Genomic DNA, 23597 nt, shown 5'->3' on the forward strand with positions numbered 1-23597 from the left:
AACAGCATTACGATGATTTAGCACAATGGCAGACAGGCATTACTCTCATGGCACACATCTCTCAGCAAGCCTTTAGGAGGGCTTTAAGGATAACTGTAAACAGCCATAAACACCAGGGTCTAGCACTTTAAATAAGATATCCCATTCACACGAAGCATTCTGTTGGTTCAATGCCTGACTTGGATCAGATTCACAGGCAACAGACGGTGAAAAACACCACCAGAGAATCTGTGCAAATTGCAGTGTTTGTATTCATGTCGGCTTTGAGGGTCAGGGGGAAAAACACAAAAAGAAGTCAGTGGAATTTAGTTTTCAGAAATAAAGCCTACTAGGTAGGGAAGTGAGGCTAACCCCGATACTAATGATGAATAACTCCATTAGGAGAAGGTTGTAGGACTAGTGGGGTAATATATGGTGGGGTGGGGTAATATATATAGAGAGAGCTGGACTTTTCAAACCTCATTTATTTTTTACCTCTGGGATCCCTTTTTCCCTCTAAAGTAACTTGGATTGGCTGCCATTGTGTTACAACCATCGGGTAACACAGGTTATTGGCTACATGGTGCCATGAGGCAGAAATAGGCGAGGTGGGGATAGGGTGTGGGTGTAATAGGTTTGTATAGGGATAATAAATGAGGAGGGGATGGATAGAATAAAACAGGAGAGAAGAAGGTGTAACAAGAAGGTAAATCAGCCACAAACAGGCCTGTTAGTCTCTAGGGAATGAATCCACTTTTTTATTTTATTAGAAAAATTTCACACACCAGAAAAATTACATGTACAAAACTATAAGATTTGGAATTGCGTTATGTACAGATACAAAAGATAAAGCCAAATAAAAAGTGACGGAGAACACAGAAGGTGAGTCCCCAAGCAGTGAGCGTTTATTCCCCTTTAAGTCTGTCTGTTCGATTCAGTTCTCCCTGGGTTCAGCTCAAAGGTGAGAAAATAAATAAACGCAACACACAGGAGGAGAGGGTGATGAAGACCATTGTGACGAAGAGGTGGTGGTGATGCACAGACATGCGGTTCAGTTTGCTTAGTCCCTTCTGGTTGGAGTTCTTCCTCCTATATATCCTTGGGTCCTCGGAGTCTGGATGGACGAAACACAGCACATACCTGCAGAGAGAGGGGAGAGAGAGACAGGGAAATCAGTGAGGAATATGTTCTATTCTGGCCTAACGTCGGTTACGGTTGACCACACATACAACCCCACTTAATCCAGGTTGATAATTGAAAGGGCTTCATAAAGATCAGCCAACAATTTAGCCCCTGAAGTATAGTGATGATACTGGTTCCCCTTGACCAGTGTTAGATTCATTGAATCCCTGCCATACTAAGGCTTTATATATGTATATATATACATAATGAAACAGAGAACATTCATAACATGTCCATAAAGACAATAGACCCAAGTACATCAGTTTAATACAAACACAGGAAGCTTTCACAAACACTGGCAGCCATACGGCCACCGTGCTTGGACAATGCACTCGGATGGATCCACGCAGTGTTGTGTTCTACTGCTGTTTGATACAAATGTAAAATGACTGGTTGCCATGACTTGCAGCCTCCCTCACAGCACTGGCCAAACCGTGGTGGGCATGCCTGCTGTGGCTATGAAACAAAACCGGATGACAAAACAACAACCCAGTGCCATTAAACAGCCATTGAAGTGACCGGATGCTTTCCCCAGTATAACGCAAGATTACATTTGGGACTCCTCGGCCTTAGACTCATCCTCAATGTCTCACGCACTGTCCACAGAACAGTGATAGGAGTTAAGCTGGTCAGCTCAGACAGCCAAGCCTGACTAAGCCTCGCATCGGGCTGGACATATCATGGCCATGGATACCTGGCTGGTGGTGAGCTGAAAACGAGCCTGGCAGACATTTTAAATTAACACTTTTGCTTACGTCTACACATGGAACTAGGCACTTTGAAAAATGTTGCTGTATAAATCAATTCAAATTGTATTTGTCACATGCACCGACTACAACGGGTGTGGACCTTACAGTGAAACGCTTACTTACGAGCCGTTAACCAACAATGCAGTTTTAAGAAAATACCTAAAAAGAAAATTAAAAAAAAAGGTTAAAAAAAATAAGTCTGGGTTTCCGTTTGATTAGCTGTTCAGGAGTCTTATGGCTTGGGGGTAGAACCTGTTTAGAAGCCTCATGGAAATAGACTTGGTGCTCTGGCACCGCTTGCCGTGCGGTAGCAGAGAGAACAGTCTATGACTAGGGAGGCTGGAGTCTTTGACAATTGTTTGGGCCTTCTTCTGACACTCCCTGGTATAGAGATCCTGGATGGCAGGAAGCTTGGCCCCGGTGATGTACCGGGCTGTACGCACTACCCTCTATATATAAGCTCTCTGGTGGCGTATCATTGTGTATGGCACCTGGAACTAGCTGGCACTGCAGGTGGTTTGAATTGGAGAGAAGAGGCTGAACAGGTGCGAGAGCTACAATTATGGATGCCATTTTGGAAATGCTGTTCCCTTGTATATCAGGCTAACATGTTTGTGCTGAAAGCACTGAGTGGACTGAGGCCTATAAAGTGGAGGGAGTTCAGAGGGTACTTATTTAAGCTCAAGCTTATTTATTTTCTCAGTTGGCTGTATGTACTAGCATGTCAAAAAAACATAACTGCATGACAGTGTTTTCAGTCAATTATTGCTGACTTCACGAGGCAGAAGTAGATTGTCCATTCGAAGCATAGGTGGCCATTACATCTTCACCCCCAACGCATTCAAACAAACAATTTGCTTTTCAATAACAAAGTGTACTGTAACAAGTGACTTGAATTGTTATTTTTTTAAACATTCCTTTATCCTGTGAAAAAATGTATGGCTTTAAGTGCGACATATTCCTCTTCAAGACCTTAGTGACCATGGGTGTTCTCTGCCACTCCCTCCCAGCGTGGGAGCGTTGATAAAGTCAGCTAGCATCTACCCAAAGCAGAACCTGCCTTCTCTACTACTCTCTCATTGACACAGCAGGAGAGTCTCTCTTGAAGCACAACCAGACATTACGAAGCGCTTGGATTCTGCAAAAGTGCAGACATATATTTCTGTACTTCCTTACCCACTTTAAACGTGTAAGTATCAAACTGAGTAAGGGAGACCTACTTGTACACTAGATTATAGCGTCATACCGTAGCTTGCTTTCCATTAGACCTGCCACTTGTTCTAAACCATTCATGGTGTTGCATCACACACTATTTCTAGCGAGTGTATACGAAATAGCTTCGTTTACATCCATTTACAAACAAATGCCTGTTTCCTTGCGCTGAGCGTGCACCATTGAGCTATTTCTATGATCTTCTACCACCATCCGGGAGAAAGGATATTGGACCTGAATGAGGACCGGACCAACATTGCATCCGCCACTCTAGAAATGTTCGAGAAATTTGACAATGTTCCAAGGAGGGGTCAGTCCGATACACATAGTCAGACTCTTTTACTGTCACGCCCTGATTAGTATCACCTGTTCCTATGATTGTCTCTACCCACTCCAGGTGTCGCTTATTTTCCCTGGTGTATTTATCCCTGTGTTTCCTGTCTCTCTGTGCCAGTTCATCTTGTATGTTAGTCAAGTCAACCAGCGTGTTTTTCTAGCACTCCTTTTGCCATTCTCTTTTTGATAGTCTTCCCAGATTGACTCTGGACTACTTTCCCGCCTGCCTGATCATCCTGCCTGCCCTGACCTTGACTCTGCCTGCTCTTACCTCGATTCTGCCTGCCCTTCGGTACCTTTTGGACTCTGAACTGGTTTTGATCCTTTTGCCTGTCCACGACCATTCTCTTGCCTTATCCTATTGGATTAATAAATATTGTAAGACTCCAACCATCTGCCTCTTGTGTCAGCATCTGGGTCTTGCCTTGTGTCATGATATTTACACTACCCTAATTATGATTCCCATCATCACACCTTGCTTCTCATCAGTACCTATTGATTATGCAATTCATTGTGGCTTGAACAGGAGATATAAATTGGGAGCGGCTGTATTATGGATTGCAATCCGCCCACTGGGGCAATCATCCAGTGATCATCTGAAATTAATCACCTCAGTGTGTCTGCCACACAAATCTCTCTCTCCGAATGCCATCCAATGCCTGCCGACCCAGACACTGTTCAGGGGGCAGACAGTAATTTATTCTCCACACCACCTTTCATCATCTCACCATTTTACATGGGATGTTGATGTTGTTGCTGTTTCACATTGTCTGGCTAGAGGGCGAGTGATAACAGCAGTATTTTGCCCTTGGTTTTAGGTGTCTTTTAGTCACCAAAACTGGCAAATTCTCTTTAATAAAACCATCACTGTGGTATCGTGAAGCTCCCGTAGCCTCCTCTGCATTTGCCCTGATCAGAAGAACATGATAAAGTGACAAAATGAAAACAAATAGAGCCTACAACCTAATGTCCCCTGCCGCCTCGCTTCTGCCCCATGATATCTGAGTCGAACATCATTCTGTCTCCTAAATAATAACAGAGCTTGTTTGCATAATGTTTGCATAGTGACGCCATAGCTGAGACTTCAGACAGTTCAGCACAGACCATTTAGCCTGCTGTTCTTGACTTCCATTAGTGGGGAGACCTCTGTGATCTCACTCTAAACAACCTGATCATTGATGCCAGGGACCTGTGATCATCAGGCGCTATGCTGCTGCTGATACATTGGGTAACAGGCTTTTCGCTGCGTCATCAGCTTGAAGCAACGATTAGCCACATCACGATACTTTAATTGCCAGAGAAATGAGGCAGGAGACTTGACACAACTTAATGCTAAGTGTGGGAGGATGGAAAGATGGTTGCCATCAAGCCATACAACACGTCATAATTGATTTCTCCCAGGCCTATTTGAGCAAAGTGGTGATAGCAATCTAAAGTCTGCTGCAATCTCAAATTTTGTTTGTTGTTTTTGTGCAGATCTTTTTTTTTGGGGGGGGGGGGGGGGGCTCCAGAGCAAAAAGGATCATAGCACATACAGCCAAAAAATGTCAGCCCCCAACTTGATTCTGTTCTTGCTCAATACAAACACGAAGAGACAAGAATGTATAAATATTTTTTTCTGGGCGCAGACCGGCTGTGTGACAAAAAGAAACAGAATCCATGTCTTTGCAACTGTTTGGAAATAGGGCCAAGTTTAAATTGAGCTGCAGCACGCCTCTGAGGCCCAATGCTTCATACACACAGAGAGCAGAAACTACGTCCCTGATTAAAGCAGCCATGACAATAAAGAAAGCTGCAAAATTTGCTAAATAAATTCCTCTCTGACATTTGCCGGCCTCTTGGTACAGTAGTAATTAATTACATTTGGCAGTGGTTGTGATATATAAAGCATCATCTGATTTTGGTTTGTGTCGTCTATGTATTGTAGGAGCACCATAATTGGCCTGAGGGTGGAATCTTGTGTAAATATGAGAGGCATGGTGTTCTGTTCTCACAACAAACACATACACGCACACACACACACAGGCATGCACACACACACACGTATGTATGAAAACACCGCACACGTATCCTACAGATTGCTAATCAAAGCAAGGGCGATGAAAAGACAAAAACACTAATTAGGAAATTACACCAGCAGCAGAATTACGATCCTCTTAAAATGGTTCTTTTTTTCCAATCCTCATGTTATTTTGTGAGACAGAATGCTGACGATACCAGGCTGTTTGAACTCGGTTTTAGATGAATGAAATAGACACACACATCTATCTTGGCCTCATCTCTTTCAAGTCTAACCTTAAACCCGTCTCATTTCTCAAACTCATGCTTGATGGTGAGATATGTCTTATCAATAGTGATTTCATGGCCCTGGCCTAGGTACTGACAGCCGGCTGAGCCTTTCCATTTGTCCCCGTCCTCTCTGGGAACGGTGAGAGCTTAGAACAATGGAGTCCCCTGATTTCACACATCACAACTCCTCAACCCTCTCCACATTACTATCCAACGAAAAATACAAACAAAAGCACCTGTCCACCCGCCACTCTACATTTTATTAATCAGACAGGCACACAATTAGTTTGCTGATAAAATATATTGATGGTCAGTTTACTCTCAACTATCAAAGGCTAAAGCCATCAGAGTCGGAGTAGGGCGAACCTATTTGTTAAGACATAAAGTGATGCTCCAGTGCATGTTCACATTGCACTCTCCTCTTCATTTCCCCTCCCTTCTCGACACGCTTCTGTGCTCTCAGATGTTAGCAGGTAAAAGAAAAGAGTTCGCAGGGGAATTGATGGCAAGTTTTACGTCTGAGGCGAGAAATAGCTGCAATTATCAATTATGCATACCTCCCTCCCTTGCTTTTTCAGAAAAGCCGATATTTAATAGCAGAAGCCCTTTCACTGTAACATCCCTCCTCTCTACCACACGATAGGGCCAGATCACCTTGTAATCACCTTGTCGTACAAATTGTAGAATGGCCGTCACCCAAGCCCTGTCTGAACACAAGCTGGGCGAGGGTGAGAAATAACCTGCAATGAGTTGTGGGATCAAATGTTCACGGGATTGATTTGTGTTTGGCTGTACTACGGTATACCATGACCACTGCAGTGATCTAAGATGTCATGGCTTAGGTCTATGTTAAGGTCATTGGATAAATCTCTAGAAAGCACAAACCTTTCATTGACTTGAGAATAATTAAGTATGATCTCATAGGCCTCCCGGGAAATGACCACCCACTTGCATGCCCTCCAAGAAACGTATTAATTGACTTAAATAAACAAAACATTTCATGTTAGCACGTAAAATAGGGCAGCAGGTAGCGGCAGGTAGCCTAGTGGTTAAGGGTCTTGGGCCAGTAACCAAAAGGTTGCTGGATCAAATTCCCAAGCTGACTAGGTGAAACATCTGTCTATGTGCCCTTGAGCAAAGCACTTAACCATAATTGCTCTTTCAACTGTTTAGCACTGCTGGCTTTGCCTCGGCAGCGGCCAGTCCTATGTGGGCCAAATACGGCAAACGAGTCCGTATTCATTATGGCAGGGCAAATTTGGGGCGAATGTGGCTTGCGATATAATGGCAACATATATTTCTTTTTTTCTTTTTATTAAATATGCACTCAATATTTTATCCCTATAATATGTACATATCAATTTCACTGTTATATTTAATTTCTTTTAACTGCCTGTTTGCACATTCTCTGTACCCTTTGATCCATTGTTATTCATCTTTTAGATTTTGTATCAGTATGTTTTGTTCTGTTGGCCTACATGGGAGTAAGCATTTCATTGTAAGGTATTACTCTAGTTCTTCATATGACAATAAACATACATTCCATACTTGCCTTGACAATGGATTGAAATTAACCCCCTATTTTGGTGCTATATAAAGTTGAACCTATTTACTGGTTTAATGGTTCTTTAGAACCATACAGGTTCCATTCCTAATCTTAAGCATGGCTTTAATATAAGTACAAATAAAATAAACATAAAATAGGGTTTAACTATCTTTAAGGCAACGAACTTTCACTATTGAAAACTGAAAGAGACACCTGAAAGTGAATACCTCCAACTCTTGGCGCCAGCCCCTAGTCATATGATATAAACAACCAACTAAACTGCAAAACCCCACCTATTTCGAGAGGAGACCCAAGATCAGTTAAAAACTTGCAGCATTGCTAGCTAGCTACATGTGACAATAACACTGTTGTTGGATCGGTTGCATCCAATAGCTAGCTAGTTAGCTAGCTAGCTAACTTCATGAAATCGGTACCTGACCTTTTATATAGCTTAGCTAGCTGTTTATAATATACGTTCCTTATGAAACTGCAATTGGACTGTGAAAATGTAGTGTAGGCAAGGTAACCTGGCAAGGTAACCTGGCAAGTAGGCTGTCAACTGAAATTATTTGGTGTCCGGTTATTTGACTAACATTTGTGAGCTAAATCGAGGAGCTTGTTCTTTGTGATCGCTAGCTTGCTATCTAAGTTAACATGTCCTTAGCTGCCCAGGTGTCACGTTCTGACCTTAGTTCCTTTTTTAAGTCTTTGTGTTAGGTTGGTCAGGGCAGTCTATGCTCTTTTTTTCTAGGTTGTTATATTTCTATGTGTTTGGCCTAGTATGGTCCTCAATCAGAGGCAGGTGTCGTTCATTGTCTCTGATTGAGAATCATACTTAGGTAGCCGGTTTTCCCCATTTTGGTTGTGGGTGTTTAATTCCTGTTTAGTGTCTGTTCACCTGCCAGAACTGTTTCGTTTTCTCTTCGTTATTATTTTGTATAGTGTTCAGTTTGTTCTATTAAAACATGACGAACACTTACCATGCTGCATTTCGGCCCTCCTCTACTTCCACCAACGAAAACCGTTACAGAAACACCCACCAACCAAGGACCAAGCTGTGTGGTATCGAGCAGCAGCGTTCTCTGGACTCATGGACTTGGGAGGAGATTTTGGAAAGCAAGGGACCCTGGGCACAGGCTGGGGCGTATTGCCGCCCCAAGGAAGGACTGGAGGCAGCGAAAGCTGAGCGGCGGCGATATGAGGAGGCAGCACGGCAGCGCGACAGGCACGAGAAGCAGCCCCCAATTTTTTTGGGCGGGGGCACACGGGGAGTGTGGCAGAGTCAGGTTGGAGACCTGAGCCCACTCCTCGTGCTTACCGAAAGCAGCGTTGTACTGGTCAGGCACCGTGTTATGCGGTCAAGCGCACTGTGTCACCAGTACGCGCTCATAGCCCAGTGCGCTATAGGCCAACCCCCCGCAAGTGCCATGCGAGAGTGGGCATCCAACCAGGGTGTATTGTGCCGGTCCAGCGTGTTTGGTCTCCGGTACGCCGTTTCGGCCCAGGGTATCCTGCACCGGCTCTGTGTGCTCTGTCTCCGGGGTACTGGGAGGGTGCAGTGCGTCTTATGCCTGCGCTCCGCCCGTGCCGGGCGAATGTGGGTATTGAGCCTAAGGGAGAGGTGCGAGTGGTATGCACCAGATCTCCAGTGCTCACCCACTGCCCGGTTCAACCTGTGCCTGCACTCTGTAGGGTCTGGGCTAAAGTGTCATCCAGCCTGGAGGTGTGGTGCCAAGGCTGCGCACCAGAGCTCCAGTGCTCCCCCACAGCCCTGTCCATCCGGTGCCTCCCCCACGCACCAGGCCTCCTGTAGGTCTCCCCAGCCTAGTGGGTCCTGTGGCAGCCCCACGCACCATGCTGTCTTTCCGTCTCCTCCCTCCAGGTTCTCTCTCCAGGCCAGAGCCGTCCGTCTTTCCTGAGCTGCCAGAGCCGCCTGTCTGTCCTGAGCTGCCAGAGCCGCCTGTCAGTCAGGAGCTGCAAGAGCAGCCCGTCAGTCAGGAGCTGCCAGAGCCGCCCGTCAGTCAGGAGCTGCCAGAGCCGCCCGTTAGTCAGGAGCTGCCGGAGTCTCCCGCATGTCCGGCACTGCCAGAGTCTCCCATCTATTCGGGGCCTGCTGCAAGGGTCCCCAGTCCGAGGTCGGCAGCGAGGGTCGCCGCTCCAAAGGCGCCACTTAAGCGGGCAAAGACTAGGGTGGAGTGGGGTCCACGTCCCGCGCCAGAGCCACCACCGCGGATAGACGCACAACCAGACACTCCCCTATAGGTTAGTTCCTTTTTTATATCTTTGTGTTAGGTTGGTCAGGGCGTGAGTTGGGGTGGGTAGTCTACGTTATTTTTTATAGGTTGTTATATTTCTATGTGTTTGGCCTAGTATGGTTCTCAATCAGAGGCAGGTGTCGTTCGTTGTCTCTGATTGAGAATCATACTTAGGTAGCCGGTTTTCCCCATTTTGGTTGTGGGTGTTTAATTTCTGTTTAGTGTCTGTTCACCTGGCAGAACTGTTTATTTTTCTCTTCGTTAATATTTTGTGTAGCGTTCAGTTTGTTCTATTAAAACATGATGAACACTTACCACGCTGCATTTTGGTCCTCCTCTCCTTCCACCAACGAAAACCGTTACACCAGGTAAAATGAGCAGGTGTACTGGCTAACGTTAGTAGCTAGCTACTGTTACTCACTAGCTAGTTCAAATTTTTCCTTTAGGTTGTGTGAGTTAGCTGTCAAGAGGCCACTACTGAGGACACTAGCTATTATAGGGTGAGTACTGTAGCTAGCTAACTATAGCCAACTCTATTTGATAAACATTTTATGTTTGTAGCTGTCTAGTAACAGTGCTATGGAACGTTAGATATATGTGTGTGCTTGGCTAGTGTTACCAAGCTAATTAATGTGTGTTAGCTTGGCAAACATTAGCAAGTAGCTGACATTACTGTGTAGACGAGAAGTCGGGAAGAGTGTCTGCCACTTGCCATTTAAGGTAAAGTCTCCCTCTTTACGTCTTTGTTGTTAAAGTTTAGTAGTTTCAAACATAACAGATTTAGTAGGGCATGTCATAATAATGGTGTATGCCGTTCCCCTTTTGACCCTCCTTTTGACAGTAGGACCTGTTCCTCTCCATTACCCAACATACAGCCCACAGTAAATTTCAATAATATTTATATTCTAAGGTTACCTAAACCTTCCTAAACACAACCAAATATACAGTATAGAATGTTTAATTACTGTTAGAATGTTGCTTATTTTGTTGCTTGAATCGGCCCAGCAGGTCTTATGTTAACTGTTTAGTGCTGGTAGAGAGGATCATATAATTACATAACCGTGACAAATTAAAGCTAAATAATTGTATTCTTCAATATTAATATCAATACATACTGCACTGTTTATGATTTTTAATACTTATATCTTGAGCTACCTTTTGAATATTTTCATGCCTCCTCACAGCGATTGAAGTGTCCCCAGTGTTGCTTGTTGTTTTGGCCTTGGTTGGAGGTGTTTTTTTTATCTGTAAGGTTTAGCGACATTGTTGGTCTCTTTTTTGCATTTACGTCTCCTGACCTAGTTAGCCATTATAATTATGCCTTAAAGGTTTGTGGAGTTATTAGCAGAAGACAACCAATGTCCAGATCTGTATGGAGCATTAGTTATCCAAAACTAAGATAGCGTTTGTGTTTTTGATATTGTAAAAAAAAACTAGTTACTAGTTTTTCAGCAAGCCAATAGGCTATTAAAATGAAGTGAATTGCTTAATACTGACGTAAAATATACATATCTTATGGTCCCTTTTATGTTGTCTGTGTGGTTACAGATTGACTATTTGGGCTTGAAAGGAGGCTGTGATGTGAAAGAGAGTGAGTGGAGGATCATGGCACACATAATCTTCCATGATCTTTCAAAGACCATGAACTGGAGGGGAATCAATGGAACGACTGCAGCTCAAACGGAGAGTTCACTGTAATTTAATGTTCTACTGTTGCCAAAGTCCTTCATGAATACTAGAAAGCATAGAAAGAAACCTCGAAATAAACCAACGATTCCCCAATTTTAATTTGAAAGCTGCGGTGCGGAGAATAATCAATTCCATTTTCAGGAATCTTCCAAGCTGATTAAAGGCACAGTCAACTTAGTGCATGTAAACTTCTGACCCACTGGAATTGTGATACAGTGAAATTATTAACCATAACCGGTTGTTGATAAAATGCATGTGTTATGGCTTTTCAACCTCTGCCAAATTTGTGCATTCAGCGCTATCTAGGAAGTAGAACTCATAGGGGTTTCTTTAATGGCAGCTTCTCCAATGTCAAACATGTAAAGTGTGGTGTACCGCAAGGCAGCTCTCTAGGCCCTCTACTCTTTTCTATTTTTCCAATGACCTGCCACTGGCATTAAACAAAGCATGTGTGTCCATGTATGCTGATGATTGAACCATATATGCATCAGGAACCACATATAATGAAGTCACTTCATTGAAGTGAACCCCTTAACAAAGAGTTGCAGTCTGTTTTGGAATGGGTGGCCAGTAATAAACTGGTCCTGAACATCTCTAAAACGAGGAGCATTTTATTTGGTACAAATCATTCCCTAAATTTTAGACCTCAGCTGAATCTGGTAATGAATGGTGTGGCTGTTGAACAAGTTGAGGAGACTAAATTACTTGGTGTTACCTTAGATTGTAAACCGTCATGGTCAAAACACAGATTCAATGGTTTTAAAGATGGGGAGAGGTCTGTCCGTAATAAAGAGATGCTCTGCTTTCTTGACACCACACAAAGCAAGTCCTGGAGGCTCTAGTTTTAGCTGATCTTGATTATTGTCATATGGTCAAGTGCTGCAAAGAAAGTCCTAGTTAAACTGCAGCTGGCCCAGAACAGTGTGGCACGCCTTGCTCATAATTGTAATCAGAGGGCTAATATTAATACTATGCACGTCAGTCTCTCTTGGCTAAGGTTTGACGAAAGGTTGACTGCGTCACTTCTTGTTTTTATAAGAAACAATGTGTTGGAAATTCCAAATTGTTTGCATAGTCAACTTTCACACAGCACTGACACACACACTTTCGCCACCAGGGGTCTTTTCACAGTCCCCAGGTCCAGAAATTCAAGGAAACATACAGTATTATACAGAGCATGAACCTCCCTTCCATCTTATAAAGCGCAAGTGAACAGCAAACCTGGTTTCAAAAAACAAATAAAGCAACACCTCACGGCACACCGCCTCTCCCCCATGTGACCTACTTGTTGTGTGTATGTACTGACATGTATCTGTAACTGATAGATGGACACACACACACACTACATGTAGCACTGTTTTTAAATGTATGTCAATTGTGAAAAAGAAAGACTAGCTGTCGCCATTGTCGTTGGCTAATGGGGCTCCTAACAAATTAATTAAAAAAACATCTAATTGGGGACAACAGTCAATGGAGTGAGTGGAATAGTAGAGAGTTAAGAGAAAGTAGCCTAATCCAGACAGATCTAGTAATGCCCACCCCTGAGTTGCGGCTGGGGTCCTCTCCCGCTGTGCTCCTCCATCAATGTTTTCAGGGCCTAATTGAGCTGATCACTTACCAAATTTGACTCCTCAATTGCCTGTCTACCCATAATTATCTCCCATCCGTTTAGCCATGTTATTAGTTAAGCCAGAGGAACCAGTAGAGTGGACAAGGAGGAGATGGGAGGCAGACATGAGATGACTCTGGGAAAAAGATTGGGTCCGCCTCCAGAGTACCCCAAGTTTATCCTTCCACACCCTCCCTCTCCTGTTTGTAGTCACAAACGAATCAGATTGGGCCTGTCTGGGGCCTCTAACATGGTTGGTTAAAAGCAACACAGAACACACATCTCCTAAATTAGAGATATCTGTGGCATGCATCCTTGAAATATATGGTCAACTTGGTTAAATAATGAGGAAGGCCCTGGGCGGTTTCCTGACCTTGTGACCCGACCAGGGAGTGTTTCCTGGTCAACCCACAGAGTACATAATCCTGTGTACACTCACCCTTGGCTGGGTCCCCATCCTGAGTCTGAAGACAGTCACGTAAAGTAAGGTACATTATGAGCAGGTCCAGGAACAGGTCCAGGTATTGGCAAGTCCTGGTCCCAAGTACAGGGCCAGGAACAGCGGACACACAGACAGTCTGAGCCACAGAGGGATTACAAGGCAATACGTTTCAAAAGCCACTGGCGAGGCCGTTGGCTCATCTAGCTCCAATCCATTAGATTATGATGGTGAATTGAGTCCTTATTAAATCCATCTTGGGGTGTTTTCATGGGGGGGTCTGTAAATACAGTGTGAACTAGTGAGGACGCAAGGAGGATGTCTGGCAGGAGTCCTAAAAATGTTCCTGATTTATAATCCAATCTCCTTGATTCCTGGAATCCTGGGAATATTCTGAAAAACAAAAACATGACCAATGGTTACTGATTGAGTGGAATGCATGTACAACCTAATCAGTGACTGAGTTGAATGCATGACATCAATCACAACTGTTCTCGAGATACGTGCAATAGTTTGAATGGTAATTGGATTTATAATGATGATATTTACTGGAAGGTGGATCCGATGATGTGTTTGTTTGTAATTGCTACTGTGCTAGGATCTGTTTTGTGTTGCTACTATAGTGTATTGGTATAGGAGGAAAATGTAAGTAATTGTAAGTCATGCTCCTGCATTATGTTGTTTGGATGTCTGCTGCTTTCAAAGGGGCAACACTGAGTGTTAAGGGGGTGGACTCTGCAATTAGTCTCGCTGAATATGCCATATGTATAGGAACCAAATCCTGAGGGAGGTCTCTGGCAGTAACGTGGCTAGCAATATGTTAGCTCTGACTAAGTGACATTTTCTCTCCGACACGGCCATCTCTCCATCTCTTACACTAAAGCCCCCCCCCCCCCCCTCATATTCTTCTCTCAAGTAGATGAATGGAGAGGAACAGGGAAAGAAGGGAACCATTACTCTTGGAGGTTGATGGCTGCTTCTCGCCCGAAGAAGCAGAAGAAGTCATCAAATTTTAAAGTCACTCCAGTCTCGGTGAGCCCTCTTGTCGTCGGCGGCGGCCACGGGCGCTGGCGTGTCTGGTGGGAGAGACAAATAGAGGTGAGGGATGAGGCGGCTAGAGTTAGTGACAGCCAAGCTGGACGCGGTGCGGTGCGTTCATCACCCCTCGTCTCAGGGACACAGCAGGGAGCCTGCGGACATGGCTGCGGGAATGTGATTCATGGCCCGGTGTCAACTGTACCAAATTGGCACCATTTTGTTTCACACAGGGCAGCTCCACAGGTTTTTGGCACAGATCTGATTTGGAATCCGGGCAAAGTGACTCAGATCACATGGTAGCCTTGCACTTACTGGTTGTGTGTCCGATAGGATTCTACTGGTGGAAGTAAATTGTGATTTTACCGAATGATTACAGAATGTAAGTGTATAGCGTGATTGTTCACTGCAGCACCTTTTCAGAATGAATATATGTGCGTTGCAGTGCAAAGTGTGCATTTACACAGCAATGACGTTGAGAATGTGGTTGCCCACTGCAAAGGTTTTGGTCAGGTTCAAGGGCAGCCATATTCAATCGTTTTCATTGACAAAATTATCCTCAGCCTAAATGGATCATTTTGGTTCATTATGCCCCTTACTTTCCACTAAAATCAATGTTGTAGCTGACATGGGTGATTGACGGAATTGAAAGAGAGGGCCTTGTCTCTCCCTGACCCTGATTTAATTCACCATATTGATTTAGTGATTTACAAGACCATGGCTCTGGAAATCCATGGCCATTCATTCAGAAAGTGCAATTATCCAATTGGAACAATGTATCCAAGTTTCTCACTCTGGCGAGGTTCTTTAAAATATATCTGGCTGTGGCCCATTGAATCAGCTGAATGGCCCTGTTCTTAGCAATTACATGTCTCTGAACTGCCATTTTATGTGATGCAATGAGGTGTGCTGGGTTGGGCTATGCAATGGGTTCATGTTCAGTGGCAGGGATCTAGCTGCCGATACCTACTGTAGGTCACAGAAGGAACACAAATGAATTACATGCCAGTTGTTTCAGACATGCCATAGAGATACCACATTGAAAATGATGAAAAATTGGGTCACTCTCTCATTCACCCCAATCACAATAATTTGTATCTGTCTCACTCTCTCAAGTACTTACTTCCCCCCACATCGACGATGGTGGACTCTCTGGGTGTGAGGGAGGCTCTCCTCTTCATCTCAAAGGCAGTCCTGGAGTGATGCCTCTTACTTGGCGACAGCAGGTCCTCAGCAGTCATGTCTGAGATCTGCACCGCCTTCTCACAGTCAACCACCAGCGCCATGGTGTTAGAGTTCTTTAGGGTGGCATTAGGCGATGCCACTCCACTCACACACCCCCCTAACCCTGTCCCTGGTCCCACTCCCACCCCAGCAAAGGCATGATCCTGCTGCTCCTCCTGACTCTCTGTAACTTTAGACCCAGAGTGGGACACCTGTCCCCCAGCCTGTCCTCCATTGGTCTGGGCACGGATGTTGGCCAGGGTGCCCACCTTGCCTGTGTCCATGCCCTGGTGGCTGTAGACCTTGTAGCGGATCATGAGGATGATGATGAAGACGAGCACGGAGGCCACGATGATGCCACCAATAATGATGATCATGGTGCCGCCCAGGAACTGGCTGTGGAGGGCCTGGCACTGGCTGTACTCGGTCTCCGTGATGAACTGGACGCAGCCCACCTGCCGCGTGGCCGTCAACGAGGTGATGCCGTCGTCGTACACCGCCAGGACACACAGGTCGTACTCGCGCCCTGACACCAGGTCACGCACCAGGAAGTCCTGACTGGTGGACGGGATCATTCTATTGATTAAGAGAGAGAAACATGTCTTAGGATTGATGATGAACATGGTATATACAAGGAACTAATAATCTGTAGATGGGGAATATTTTGAAAAGATGATTAATTCTGGGTAAAGAAAAGTTGTGTTAAAAAGTAGACTTGTCTATAGGGCTATGAGAATGGATATGGATGGTTCAAATAGACCGCTAAGACATACTTTTTTAAATCTTAAGACATTTTTCCACAGTATTATAATAGCGTTATGGTACACCCCTTGTTTTGAGGTGCGACCGAACTGTTACAGCCTATTGGGCTTACTAGTGGGACCGTCAAAAATGACTAACCTAAAAATCTATATTAAAAAGGTCCATAACAATGGATTTACCAGAAATGTATAACATGGAATGTATTGTGGGTGAAAGTAATCCGTGTAAAGGTCCTATCTAACCCTGGTCCAATGAGTTTGTAGAGAAAGACCATATTGAGATCAATGTCCATCCAAGGAGTAAAGCACGTGTCCAATAGGTGCCAATACTACCAGATAATATGGTGCATGTAGGCTTCAGAAGCACTGTAGAACCTATCAGCATCAGGAGATACTGTATGCTCCTCCAACACGAGCAATTTCCTCTTTTCCTTTTGGTACCGTATCTTTTCATTCTTACAATCACCCCTTTCAGCACGAAACTGAAAGGATTTGATATGATTGGACTCAATTTATCAGGAACGCTCCACTTTTCCAGATTATGTCCATTTCCGTGTCCCATTCACGCAGCTGTACAGCAGGGTCAGAAAAACTATGAAGAAAGAGGAAATAAAACTACGCAGTCCTTGGCCCGACACCGTTCCCTGTCATAATAGTCTGGCGAATCAGACCTTTGCAATGACAACAATATGCAGACTGTTGTGACAGAATCTACAAACTTGGCAACACTGTACAGTAGTGTCGACCCTTGAAAGGCACCGTGACAGTGTGTGGTCATGTGTGTGATTTCCGACAGTGTAAGTGAGCAGTGGATCATCTGTACACAAAGGGATGCCAGCGACATCTTGAGCTGTGATTTAATGTCAGTCCCCATTTTGCATAACTCCCAAAAGCTTCCAAATCTCCCATTTTCATGGTGTGTGTGTATCACTAACTGGCTAACAAGTCTTGACATTTAAATTCACATCAACAGTTCAAAAAGCTGAGTTTGTAAACAACGCCCAGTATCATCTCATTAAGCCACCTTGCTTGAGGCAGAACACAGTAGAACACTTGGTGTAAATTAAGAAAACTCTCCTGGACATGGCAAAAGAAATGACAATAATTGAATGTTCACCCTATATTGTTGACAGTGTTGAGAGAATGGATGATTTAGGCTAGGACCTCACCCTCAATTGACTCAAGTGACTACAGTACTGAGCTGTCCGTCCCGGAAAGTCCTCCCCCGGGACACTGACTGAGAATGTGCATGGCTCAGTACAGTGTTAAATCACAAGGTGCTTGGGATCATTAGCACCTCTTTTCATTATAAACCAATAAATATTCAAACTTTTCTGGTTGGAAAGTTTAACAATAAATTGTAAATATAATAATGGAAATGTCATTTTCATTGGTCAAATACATTTTATATTAGCGGAGAAATCTGTTATGCAAACCAGACATATTGACACAGTAATTAAATAGGAAGTATTCTCGGGAGTAGTTTGCGCCGACTTCCGAATGATCTAGTGCAGACAAGAAAATGAATGAATTGATGTGAATTGACAAAATGAATTACATGGGGGGAAATAGCAATAATCGTAACCCCGGCATACGACCTGAAATGTTATTACTGCCACTGCAACCCCTTCCTAATCTTTATTCACCCTGATTATCTTTGCATCTTTTTCTAGAGTCTTGTCCAATCCAGCACCAGCTAGAGAAGTGACATGCCAATCGCAAGGTTATGAAAGGTTCACCTCAGCCTTGGTCTTGACCCCCTCTTTTTTTTTCTCCCAAGAGTCATTGTAGCTAATGCTCTTACAGATGCTCTTGGCTACAATGAAATCTGAGTCCAAGGGATTTCCTCGTTCACATGTAGTACAAAGGCCTTATGGGTTTTCATGACAATACAACACATCACCTCAATGGGGATTGAACAATAGAAGAACATAAATAGGGTTCAGCTCCCTTAGCATGCTTCCATTTATCTTGGTCAACGTTCTCAATATCGCACTTACGTTGGGCAGGGAATTGGTTGAGTGTATTCCTGTTGAAAGACGGTGTTTATTAATTGCGGGTCCCCTGAGGTGGCCGTTTGGCTTGGGTAACTCCTCCAACCTATTGACTACTAAAAAGAGAGCACCTGTTAAGAGGAAGCATTATCCTAATCCAACTAGGTTCATGGAAAATTGGCCCACGAGTCTGCACTCTTTTTTTCCTCTCTCTCTCCATCTCGGTCTCTGTGTCCCACTCTCTCCCTCGCTCTCTGTGTCTCTCTGTCTCTTTCTCTTCCTCTCTCTCCTTTAATAGTTCATTTTATGGTCTGCAGGGAAAAAAAGAAGATGACCGTGCAGAAGAGAGTAGCTGGCGGGATCTCAATCCTGGATCCTATTAAAAGCGTGGCAGGGGAGAGGGAGGTTCTCTCCGTCTAACCACTTTAAAGGTGCTTTGAAGTCCTCTCATTTGCCTCACCTTTGCCTGTTAATTTGACTGGGAGCCCAGAGTCTCTCTCTCTCTCTCTCTCTCTCTCCCTCTCTCTCTCTCTCTGCGAATAGGGATGACATCCAGACTGCCTTTACGGAGATTCATTATAGCACAATGCCGAACAAAGTCGCCTTGATCTGGGCTGTGCAGAGGACCTTTATCTGGTGTTTCTGTGCTTTGGTTTATTATAGGACTTATCATGGACGTGGTGGCTCTGGAATAGGCTATCGGACATGAGACACTTTATGTGTTGGGGGCAAGGACGACATAACAAAACAGTTACAAAAATCAATTGAAAAAGGAGGTATTGGAGCGATGCAGGGAGACTGATTCCTGAAACACCCTTGCGGCAGATACCCCCCAAAATGAAATGACTCCGCAATGAAAGCCGGGTGCCAATTGTGAATAGGGGAGGAAATGATTCTCTCTGTGGGGAATTTTAGGGCAGAGAAATGAAACTGCTAGTTGTTTTTGCTTTTTCCATTCGTCACGAGACTGATTGACACCTCTAAATGAAGAGCCTGATGAGATGAGTGGAGCTTGAAATGGAACGCTGCTTTTTTTTTGGTAAATACCTACGACAATCCGCTTGTTGATCTCAAAACGCACACGCGGATCACTAATATTGATACATCTGTTTATTTAGTAGGCGTTCAAACACAATTTCCTAATACGCTAATTTCAAATGCACCACACATGCATCCTCTCAACAACATATGGTATCAAACATCGACCAGTAGTAAGAGAAGTCTTGATTGCGTAGACAGGAGGTAATGAAATTATTTCTATATACTGTACTCTGTCTGGACTCTTTAGAGAGGTGATAGTTTATGTGTGCTACAGGTGCCATCTTTCTATCAGTAACATACACTATTGTTCAAAATGTCATAATATTGGTAGTAGCTCTTACTAAAATCTCTGTTTTCTCAAGAGGAACACAAAATGTCCTTCCCACATAATCCCATCTGCTCGGATGCACTGTATCATTTCCTGAATGATTGGCGTGCAGTCCGGCGGAGAAAACACTTGGGGATTATGCTATGTGGATGATGGTGTATCGGGGATGTAGCGGAGATTTAAGGCATATCACTAGTGAGGTGTGTATGCCTAACTTATTTATTTATACAATTATCAGAGCTAGCTCTAGTCTCAGGCACACCTGACGACTAGGTTACTAATGAACCCCCATTGACTGAGGGGGAAGGGGGTGGGGGGTGGTGGTGAGTGGAGCATGCAACTTTGAATCATTGTGCTCTCTCTCTCTCTCTCTCTCTCTCTCTCCCCCCCCCCCCCCCAAGGTTGCAGTTTTTTTATTATAATTCCCCAAATGGGCTTTTCCAAAAGCAAGGTTGAGGATAAGTGACAGTCAATTTCATTTCTCTGACTCTCTTGTGCAGTCCCATTCATATCAAGTACGTCAAGCGGCCCCAGAATGAAATTCAGATGGGAAATATTTAATGCTCTTTGTTAAATAAATGAGCTTGACAGGATTACTCATACCAGGTTGGGATAATAGACAAGCCAGAGGTGAATTCAATTAAAGAGTGACAATAAAAAATACACTTCTCAAGTATTGTTGAGTTAAGCAAAGTTTGACACAGTTTGAGGATAAAAATGTTGGATTCATGGGGCTGAACTTATTTTTCCCTGGTATTTTCTTAGCCAGCCTGGGGTCACCGAGAAGCACTGTTTGGGGACAGATTAGGAACACTAACACATAAACACAAATGTATTCTTAAATTTCAACGCATCAGGCTGCATTTCCACTGAGATACAAACATCAATTTGATACAGTTGAGTCAATGATTTAAATAGAAGTTGTTTGATAAAAGAGGGAAGCATGAAATACTGTTGGTGCCGCTGCTCTCAAGGGTACGCACATACCCGGCGCATACATAAAAACGCACAGGTGCACGCACGCATCCATGAACACACGCACGCTCACACACATAGTTAGACACAGCTGCCTGCCAGCTTCTCTAACAGCATGAAAGGGGACTGTATTGTGCCGACAGGCCTGGTTTTCACAGAGACTCTGTGCCACGCCCCATTATTCATTCCACTCACAGCATCAGTGAAACACTGCCCCTGGGCCCCAGGACGAAGAGCACAGCCAGGTACAATCAGTCTGTGGGTGGTAGAGCCTCTATCCAATTCACTGATGAACTAGGCCTCTCCCCTCCTGATCCTTAGCACAGATCGAATCCTGCCCACAATGTGGTATGTAGGACAAAAAGGTCCTGTTTGGTGAGGAAGCAGGTCATAAATATAATCTATATATAATAATTATATATATATATATATAATGTATATATATAGTATATATATATATAATGTAATGTATTACATACAGTGGGGCAAAAAATAGTCAGCCACCAATTGTGCAAGTTCTCCCACTTAAAAAGATGAGAGAGGCCTGTAATTTTCATCGTATGTACACTTCAACTATGACAGAAAAAATGAGAAGAAAAATCCAGAAAATCACATTGTAGGATTTTTAATGAATTTATTTGCAAATTATGGTGGAAAATAAGTATTTGGTCACCTTCAAACAAGCAAGATTTCTGGCTCTCAGACCTGTAACTTCTTCTTTAAGAGGCTCCTCTGTCCTCCACTCGTTACCTGTATTAATGGCACCTGATTGAACTTGTTATCAGTATAAAATACACCTGTCCACAACGTCAAACAGTCACACTCCAAACTCCACTATGGCCAAGACCAAAGAGCTGTCAAAGGACACCAGAAACAAAATTGTAGACCTGCACCAGGCTGGGAAGACTGAATCTGCAATAGGTAAGCAGCTTGGTTTGAAGAAATCAACTGTGGGAGCAATTATTAGGAAATGGAAGACATATATTTTCTCATTTTGTCTGTCATAGTTGAAGTGTACCTATGATGAAAATTACAGGCCTCTTTTTAAGTGGGAGAACTTGCACAATTGGTGGCTGACAAAAAAAATGTTTTTCTCCCCACTGTATTCTGGTAGGGTAGGGGTGGTATACAGAAGACAGCCCGGTTTGGTAAAAGACCATGTCCATATTATGGTAAGAACAGCTCAAATAAGCAAAGAGAAATGACAGTCCGACATGAAGGTCAGTCAATCCGGAAAATTTCAAGAACTTTTAAAGTTTCTTCAAGTGCAGTCGCAAAAACCATCAAGCGCTATGATGAAACTGGCTCTCATGAGGACCACCACAGGAAAGGACGACCCAGAGTTATCTCTGCTGCAGAGGATAAGTTCATTAGAGCTATCAGCCTCAGAAATTGCAGCCCAAATAAATGTTTCACAGAGTTCAAGTAATAAACACATCTCAACATCAACTGCTCAGAGGACACCGTATGAATCAGGCCTTCATGGTCGAATTGCTGCAAAGAAACCACTACTAAAGGAAACCAATAAGAAGACACTTGCTTGGGCCATGAAACACGAGCAATGGACATTAGACCAGTAGAAATATGTCCTTCTGTCTGATGAGTCCAAAGTTGAGATTTTTGGTTCCAACAGCTGTCTTTTGTGTGACACAGAGTAGGTGAACGGAAGATCTCCGCATGTGTGGTTCCCACCGTGAAGCATGGAGGAGGAGGTGTGATGGTGTTGGGGTGCTATGCTGGTGACAATGTCAGTGATTAATTTAGAATTCAAGGCCCACTTGGCCAGTATGGCTACCACAGCATTCTGCAGCAACATGCCATCCCATCTGCTTTGCGCTTAGAGGGATTATCATTATTTCCAACAGTACAATGACCCAAAACACGCCTCCAGGCTGTGTAAAGGCTATTTGACCAAGGAGAGCGATGGAGTGCTGCATCAGATGACCTGGCTTCCACAATCACCCAAACTCAACCCAATTGAGATGGTTTGGGATGAGTTGGACCGCAGAGTTAAGGAGAAGCAGCCAACAAGTGCTCAGCATATGTGGGAACTTCTTCAAGACTGCTGGAAAATAATTCCAGGTGAAGCTGGTTGAGAGAATGCCAAGAGTGTGCAAAGCTGTCGTCAAGGCAAAGGGTGGCTACTTTGAAGAATCTCAAATATGAAATATATTTTGATTTGTTAACACTTTTTTGGTTAATACATGATTCCATGTGTGTTATTTCATAGTTTTGATGTCTTCACAATTATTCTACAATGTAGAAAATAGTAAAAATAAAGAAAAACCATTGAAAGAGGAGATGTGTCCAAACTTTTGACTGGTACTTTATATTTTCCTATATTATTTTCCCCTAACCCTACCATCCCTCCCCTAATTGGAGTAAACTAATGGACAACAACTCTTAGGCTTCTACTTCCATCTTATACATACTATATATACATTTAAGGACACAGTATAGTTTACATTTGTATCTTTTGCTTGTTTTTAGTGCCATCCTTCAGCTCCACTCAACCCCTCCCATCTATTTCTGAACACTATCCAGTTTTTAAATCTATTTAGGCATATTTTTCAACTGTGCTGTGATGTTTCACAAAAGTTCTGAACCTTCCTATTCTGACAGATACTACATATTGTAAATTAAATATATATATATATTTTTGGTAAGAGTATTATTGTGTTATTAATTGATTGACTATGCCTTTTTAATTCACCTGGCATTGCTAGCGTTATCTCCAGGTAAATGTTGCAATTCTTTAGCCTTTTCTGTACCTGTGAACAAGCTACATATGTATGGACAGTACCAAAACAAGTGATCTCTTCGCAGGAAAAGCTGCAGAGCTGGGATTGTTGTCTCCCCCATTTACTGTATATAACATTCTATTGCTTGCAAGAATTTTGTATAATAATTTAAATAGAAAAACTCTTAAGTTTGAATCCGGCACTGTTTTGGGT

The 23597-nt window shown here is 43.5% G+C and overlaps 1 protein-coding gene across 4 annotated transcripts in view; it reads right to left on the reverse strand.

Annotated features, from left to right (window-relative positions):
- Positions 1 to 707: 707 nt before the first annotated feature.
- LOC110503574 (leucine-rich repeat and fibronectin type III domain-containing protein 1-like protein) overlaps positions 708 to 23597 on the reverse strand; it is a 121811-nt gene continuing 98921 nt past the window's right edge. For 3 of the 4 annotated variants that reach the window (XM_021581974.2, XM_021581973.2, XM_036961478.1), the window contains exons 4-7: positions 15444 to 16120; positions 14243 to 14361; positions 13286 to 13678; positions 708 to 1119 (exon numbers count right to left, since the gene is read on the reverse strand). In XM_021581974.2, coding sequence (XP_021437649.2) covers positions 14291 to 14361; positions 15444 to 16120 — 748 coding nt within the window. In that variant the 3' untranslated portion in view covers positions 708 to 1119; positions 13286 to 13678; positions 14243 to 14290. The remainder of the gene's footprint in view (positions 1120 to 13285; positions 13679 to 14242; positions 14362 to 15443; positions 16121 to 23597) is intronic. The other variant, XM_021581975.2, reaches the window with a different exon arrangement.

This window comes from Oncorhynchus mykiss, chromosome 24 (genome assembly GCF_013265735.2).
Source record: "Oncorhynchus mykiss isolate Arlee chromosome 24, USDA_OmykA_1.1, whole genome shotgun sequence".
Lineage (NCBI taxonomy): Eukaryota > Metazoa > Chordata > Actinopteri > Salmoniformes > Salmonidae > Oncorhynchus > Oncorhynchus mykiss.